This window comes from Lampetra fluviatilis, chromosome 18, assembly GCF_964198595.1.
Source record: "Lampetra fluviatilis chromosome 18, kcLamFluv1.1, whole genome shotgun sequence".
Classification (NCBI taxonomy): Eukaryota; Metazoa; Chordata; class Hyperoartia; order Petromyzontiformes; family Petromyzontidae; genus Lampetra; species Lampetra fluviatilis.
The window spans coordinates 7,343,164-7,350,904 of record NC_136292.1 but is presented as its reverse complement, the minus strand read 5'-3'; the positions used below and the strand labels follow the sequence as shown (position 1 = coordinate 7,350,904).

Sequence of the window (7,741 nt, the reverse complement as noted above, 5' to 3'; positions counted from 1 at the left end):
TGCTCATCAACCACCTCCATGTAAGCCGACACCAACATCAGCACGGGGGAAGGACTGTGACAACGCCAGACATAGAGCCCCCTGCGATTTCCACAAGGGAAGCGAATGAACGCGGAGTGAGCAGTGAGAGAGGGGGGGGTACCTCAGTGATGGAGAATGGTTCATTTCAGACGCTGTCTTTCCGACAGACCTGTTCTTCACCTGAGGACGGCTGCTTGCGTTGTGGCCGGAACGTCCTGAGAATTATTTTATTATGTTTTATTTTTATTATTTTATTATTTCCCTTCTAAGTGACTTTACCGAAAGAACCAAGAAGATGGTTCATTTCTGTTAATGCTTCTTGCACGCAAGCTCTATGTGTGCAAAATCATCCGTTGTAAAAGCTGTGTGATTTTTCCAGAGGGCTCAATGCCAGTTGGGTCTCACCAAAACATTTCTGCACCCGGCTCACCACATCCAGTATACGTCTGGTCACATGCCGATTCCAGTCGACTAGCGACCCTGGGCGGACTAGAGACTGAGAAGGCATGACCGCTCTAGATTCTAGATTGGTGCGCAAAACCTCCAGATGTTTTGAATACCTGGACAGTATATTCAGTGAAGACAACATTCATGATCCTCGCACCGAGCTTGCCCAGCAAGAGGCCAATTTATGCAGGAAGTTTCACACTAACATTGGTTTATTTTTATGGAGCTGATTTCACATCATGGCCCAAAAATCCCACGCAGATACCACAAGTTTTTGCCTCGACATTGTTTCCGTGTCCGGCCAAAGCACGTGGAACTCTTTGCGGATGCTGTCATGGATTTTTAAGCCACCGTAACCTAGTCTTGTAGAAGGAATTGTTCTGTAAAAGTTACAAGGGCTGACTAACCGTACAACCTTCGTGATAACATCTCTGCCGTATGTATGGACTTCTTTCGCACCGCACGTAAACAACCGTGCGAATCGCAGGTGCAATACGAATGGCCGAAAACACCAAACGAAAGTGTTTATTCTTTATTTGCTGAGTGACCATTATTGACAGCAACATCTGGATTGTGTGTTCCGAGTGAAAGTGAAGCCCACACGCAGTGGTGTTTACTCATTTTTTATTTTGTTAAAACAAGTTACAATAGAAAAACATGATCTCAAGCTATGCTACGCAGGTCAGTGAAGATTTAAGCATGTGTTTTAATAAACATAAAAATCCAGAGTGGATATTGTGAAGACACTGTACAAAGTAAACATGACTATCATTTTCTCATTTTGAAACTCTGCAAAGTACCGTTTACAGGAGACGTCTTGTGGTAATTGCTCCTGGTGACACAGAACGTAAGTTTCACAAGTCCTGAAGACACGGGGTTCACGTAAAGCACAAGCTCACCGTTAGTAAAGGCGATGGGGCCAAATAATAAAAAGTCAACGCCGTATTCCTGCTCAACGCGGGCCTGAACCAGTGGTGGAAATTCCACATTCATATTGCAGGAAGTGTGTGCGATGGAAAAAACACCAGGCAATTGAATCGGGACGGTTTGAGTGGTTTTCAGAATTCAAAAGCTCTTCCCCCCCCTATGTCCCCCTCTGGGTTACACTGCTAACAATACTGCAACTTTATAAAAACATGGATATCAAAACTATTTGGGCAGCTGCCCTCTCTTCATATGTGAAACGGGAAATTTTCTGCAGTTGAACTTCATAAACGACATCATCCCTCATGTTCACCTATGCAAAAGGTATATGGCAGCCCAAAAAAAAACTTTTAGCAACGATGCCACTATTCCTTCAGTTTTTTTTGTGCGAGGCACGGCCTCGTTATTAAACACATCACAAGTTTCCTTGGCAAGACAAATTCATGCAAACACATTTTTTTGTATAAAACAAACTACAGAACAGTACTTCCATTCCATGCTAAAAAAAATAACAAAGACTGTGCTTTCTCTAACACACCGAGTTTTCCCTCTCATCTCTCCCTCCAGCGCCGCACAGACATTGAAAGTTTACCGAGGTGAGGGGGGGTGGGGGCATGGGGTTGGTATAATTTCTTGCCATAATCCCATTTGGTCGATGAGCCCGGGCCAGATATTTAACTTGTCGGTACCAATAACAGAGAAATGTGGTAACCATTTGAAATGAGTGGATTATCATATAATTTGCCAATGTATTTATATAATCTCCAATTTCTGGACTAACAGACTGTTCCTCACTCGGTGACGTCCAGTGGCTGCAGTTTGATGAGGCAAGACGCTCCACCTCACCTTTAACAAAACGTAACTTGCATAATTTGAAATGTGCCGAGTTCGCTCATTCTACTCTGCTGATCCCATAACCCTCCGCAAGCAATCCGTGCTGTGGTTTGCCTCGCCCTGTTCAAATCCAGGCTCCAAACCTTACTTTTGCTCCCTTCTCTACAAAACACGCCCAACATTTCTGTACAGCGTCGCGAAATGTGGCGGCATTCAGACGCTACATAGATCCAAACAGTACTGTGGGCACTATCATCGATTCTCACACAGACGATTAGACATCCATCGTGAGCATACCAAAATTTGTTTTTAAATCGATGAATCGCGATATACCTGAAGATAACGAGTCTCCACCAGACCAATGTGCCTGGGAAGCTGCATGCACTGCGGCGTTGCGCCAGCGTCATGGACAAATCGGCTATGAAGAAGCCACTCCCATCGCGTTCCAGTGACTCAATGAATCCACCTGCACGCGTAATCACCTGAGAATGGAAAGCCCGGGGTGGAATTTCTGGCCTGCTTTAAACTGGCGCCACGGCGTTTGCCACCGGTGACATCCAGCCCGGTACGATCGCTTCAGCCACCTTGCGTGCACGGCATTAACTTGCTATTTGGAGCACATAGCGTACAGTGTCCCTGCCTACTGGATCGCATAACGTACCTTGATGCGTAGTGTGTGCCGTACAAAAGTAATATCATAACGAGCGTGACAACTATACCGCGCAGCGTACCATAGTCATCGCGTGGAGCAAGGGCTGATGCAATGGGAGGGGGAGGGACAAGCATCGTTGATGTATTCAATCATTTAAAAAGTAAACATTTTGATGACATGAACATAAGATGCTTTTTGATTATCTTCATACTTGGTAAAAACTTGACAATTCATATTTTAAGAAAAAGTCTATACAAGTACAGTACTAAAAAACTAAAATGTTGAGCTCTACAAGATGAAGACAGAGAGAGAAGGCACGTTTTTGTCACCTCTCAATGCCACATCAGCGTGCCGAGCCAAGAGGCCTCACCGGCCCAGATACGCGTTTATAGACATCACAAACCCACATCTATCCTGTAGGTGTCGCCGCCGCACCAGCAAGCCTCACACGGGTGGACCACTCAATTCAAAGTCAGGTCCACAAAGCACCAAGTTACCAGTTCTCATCACGGCCAGGCTGCCCCACTCGGCAGTGCATGCGGGGGGGCACGACGCCAGCCATGAGAATTGGACCTCGTGTCGTTACAGTGAACGTCTCTCGCACGCAATTCACTCGCGATACCACGGTGACACGAGACTCGTCGCTCGCCCGAGTCGCGGCTCGAGACAGGAAAGCGAGCCAGTGAAACGGCACCTGCAGACGTCGGCGAGAGCCACCGCCACCCAAGGTGCCATCTGTCACACGGGGGGTCCGGCCAGCAGGCAGTCGCCAGATATTACGTGTTAAGGTGCGAGAGAGACCAGGCAAAATCGTCAAAAAGCACAACTTCGCACGAATCTCTCTCGCTCGCCCCGGGTCACTCCTCTCAGGCAATCACACGCGCGACGAGGTGACGAGACGATGGCTGCTCGCCCAGACCACGACACCTCCCACTCCCGCCAGCCCAAACGCGCAGCGCACGCAGCGCCAGGCCCAGACGTGCTCGTAAAGATTCGACGGCATCGCTGGCGAGTTCGTAAACCAAGGCACCCACCACCATCCGTTCAGCCAGCGCTCGGGGTCAACAAGCGGTACCATCGTCGTACAGCAACAATAGTAACATTTCTATTTTTGTTGTTGTATATACGTCATAAAATAAATGGAAATCGTCATAAAGGGTGGGTTTAAAGACTCCAGACGCTCAGAAATCTCGGCGTCTCTTTGCGTTTCCCATTTTCCACATTGCCTCCACCGCCAGGGCAATGCTGAAAGCCTGAGATGTTGCAATGCTTATTGTTAGAAGCTTAATTCTGCTGTTTAAATATAATGCTGCTAACTTTAACACATGCTCTACATAAAACGCTTGATATAAAGTCTTTGACGCGTGTTTTGCATCTCTTCGCGGTGAGGATATCGCGCTGCCAACACAATGCGGGAGAAGCACAATTCCTCCGTGCGGTGTTTTGGTTTAAAATGCCAGCAATTGCCTCTGCTCACGGGCACAGTGCATTGTGGCCTCAGGATGAGCGTGTCAGATGGCGAGTGTGAGGAATGGCAAGTATTTAAGGCAGCGGACAAGTGTGTCAGATGGTGGGCGATTGTGTGAGATGGTGAGTGTAGATGGTGGGTGTGTGAGACGGTGAGTGTGCGAGATGGTGGGGGAGCGTGAGATGGTGGGTGTGAGAATGTGGGGAGCGGTAGTGTAGTGGTTAGCGCTACGCTGCGCTATAAACCCAGCGACCCGGGTTCGATTCACGGCCAACACCAGTGACGATCATCTGAACCGGTCCTGGGCCTCCCCTAGGTCGACTCAGCCTCAAATGAGTACCTGGTGCGGTGTGTAAACATCGACACTGGGGAGAAAAAGGCAGTCGGGCGTGGTGCTGGCCAACCACCCCCTCGTGTACCGTTCCGGCCTTCATAGGTGCTCGCTAACAGCACTTGCCCCTACAGTCTGTTAAGGCTATACGGGGGATCTTTGTGTGAGGTGGTGGGTGTGTGTGAGATGCAGAGCGTTTAAGACAGTGGGTTAGTGGTCGTGCAGCAGGTAACGCGGCAACCCGAGTTCGATTCTTGATCACGGCCAATACCAGTGATGATATGAACCAGTCCTGGGCCTCTTCTAGATCGACTCAGCCTTAAATGATCATCTGGTGTGGTGGGTGAAATTCAGCACTGGGGAGATAAAGGCGGCCCCTCGTGTGCCGTGTCGGTCTTCATATGCTAACGGCACTTGCCCCAACAGTCTATTAAGGCTATACGGGGGATCTTTGTCTTTAAGACAGCAGGCGAGTGTGAGAGATGGTGGGCGAGTGTCGCGGGTGGTGAGCGAGTACCAGTGTCACAAACGAGGATGCCTCATTTAGCTGAAAGAGTGAACCGGATTAACAAAGGAGCCCTACAACTCAATTCTGTCTCACATTCCAACTCTCTTCCACGTGCAGGCTACAATACAGCTTAAAAAAATAAAATCATACAAAAAGAGTTTTCATTTCATGTTTGCAGTGAACCGTTTTTAGGCAACGTTGAGGAAGGTTTTATCGGTGCAACAGCGGTGGTGGAAGGCCGGCTGGCGAGCACAGCCGCTGGGTCGATGAATACAAATTTCAAGCGTAGATTTTTCCGCGCCAGATGTAAACTGGAGGAGAGGGGCCCCCCCCCCTCCAGCTGCATGGTGGCGCCACCGTCGCAGCGCCGCCAGTTCGCCACGCGCCCGCATCGAGCGCGCGGCGTTGTGCGACGCGCGCGTCGTCACGAGTGCCCAGCCGCCACGAACGTGGAGACAACGGACCGCCATGGCGTCGAGCCGTAACGCTGTTCGGCGCCTGCCCGCGCAGCCCGCTCCGCCGACCGGCCCGGCCTCATGGCCTCACGACGGCGCACACGTTCCTTCAGGAGCAAGAGTTTTTGTACAAGTTTCTTTTCAAGTTTTTTTTGCGTTTGTGTTTTTTCAATCTCGACGGTTTTATCTCGAACCGTTTCTTCCTCGTGGCGCCCGTCGCCACGTACAGGAAGAGTAAAACACCGTGATGAGATAACTGTGGGTTGTTTTGATTTCTTTGTTTTGCTTCCTCTCACTGTCTCTCGACGCGGAGGGGAGTGGGAGCAGCGTGGCCGGAGGGGCGGTGCGGCCGGATGCCCGGCTAGACGCTGGTGTCGAGCTGCACGCTGCTCAGGTCGTGGAGGACGTCCGGGAAGGAGGGGCGGTCGCGCGGGCTGGGCGCCAGGCAGCGCTGCAGGAGCTTGGACACGTGCGCAGGGCACGCCTTGGTGGACAGCGGCTTCAGTGAGCCCGACTGCACGGCTGGGGAAGCGGAGAGGCAGCGCAGAGTGTGAGACGTGCGACGCGACCTCAGCCGGGACCTTTCCTGGAGGCTTTCCCAAACAAAACAATGAAAAATCCTGCATGTGCGCGGATTCTGTTTAACGCTTCCAAAACAAGCTCGCTCATCCTCGTAGGTTTACAATTAGCAACAACAATGTTACCCTCCGAGCCACACAACGAGACGACATTACGCGCAATAACATATCGGGACGTCATAAGCAATGACATCAATTGCCTTAGTCCACAAGTGCTGCCGCGTTTAATCGCCAAGTTTTTTTGAGCAACCCTTTGATCAATTTGGTCGGTTTCCCATAGGGTAAAGTAGGTCCCCAATAGTGATGCAACATTACACCAATGTTCTGTGTATATTCCCTCATCTTCAAAAGAGTTATTGTGACCCAAACTGCCGACCCTGCTACAAAGACAGAGCTAATGAGTCAACAATTTCACCCTAAGTTGAAAATAATAAAAATAATTAAAATGTCCATCTTCTACAATTTAGTTATTTCTATTTTTTTATCTGATTTTTATTTGTATTTAATTTTATAAAAAAATTTCACCTACAGTGTTTTTTTCTGCAGTATATTGCTGTTTCTTCTTGCACTTAGTCACATAGTCACTTTAAGATGTTTTCTTGTTCATGTTTTTGTTTTTTATTTGTTGCGGTTGCACCCGATTCAAGAGCCGAATGGCTCACAGGGCTATACCTAATAAATGAACTTGAACCGAAAGAACCAAAGAGTATGGATCCTTGCAGTCACGAAAACTTCAAATCTAGAAAAAAGCAGGCTTCCCCACATTGCCAGCAGACTCCATTCACTACACCGAGTCTTAAATACACCGCCCCACGAGACGTACGCTTTGTAAACCTTCATGGTTTAACGTGTTATTCAATTTCCAGCTGGGTCAAATGTAACTGCCAACCCACTTCTGGATGAGGGCTTCCCTCTACCATGTGGGTCATGGAGGGGTGCGAGGGGGGGGGGGTGGTTAATTGACCATACTTGACCACATTGGGCAGGACATTTTTTATTTTGAGATGTGCCCTGGGTCACTGGCACACAGCAGGCGACTACAGCAAAGGACGTCAGCTGGTCTTGAAATCCTGTTTGGCAGCAGATGGCACGCCTCTCCGATTCTCTACAGGCACACCGTCAGGCAGCGGTGGGAACCCAACCAAGTGGCTCGCGCTGACATTCACCACGAGACCTCCGCACAAGATTCCCTTCGTCAGCAGAAGCCTCCCACTGATGGTGGGGAAATTTAACGAGGGACAGAGCGAGAGAGAGAGAGATGGCGCGCTCTTGTCCAGGCATTTTCACAGACTCTCCGGGCTGACACGAGCAACAAAAAACCAATCAGCCTTTAATCCACACACTGCACAGCTCCGAGCAAATGGGGCGAGATGGCGAGCGAGCAATTGGATGGGGGCAGTCCAGCAGCCACAGCAGCCGCAGCAGCGCCGGTCAATACTCTACAAGCCTCTATTTAGCTGCGCTGTGTTTCGCTCTGACAACATTTCCTGAGGGTGTCTCGCCCCCTCGCGCCGCCTGGGCCG

General features: G+C 49.6%; 1 protein-coding gene across 1 annotated transcript in view; it reads right to left on the bottom strand.

Annotated features, from left to right (window-relative positions):
* Positions 1 to 1,075: 1,075 nt before the first annotated feature.
* The window catches only part of PTK7 (protein tyrosine kinase 7 (inactive)), a 95,184-nt gene continuing 88,518 nt past the window's right edge, over positions 1,076 to 7,741 (bottom strand). The window contains exon 20 of the mRNA XM_078864476.1: positions 1,076 to 6,162. Within this exon, the coding sequence (XP_078720602.1) occupies positions 6,002 to 6,162 (161 nt within the window). The 3' untranslated portion in view covers positions 1,076 to 6,001. The remainder of the gene's footprint in view (positions 6,163 to 7,741) is intronic.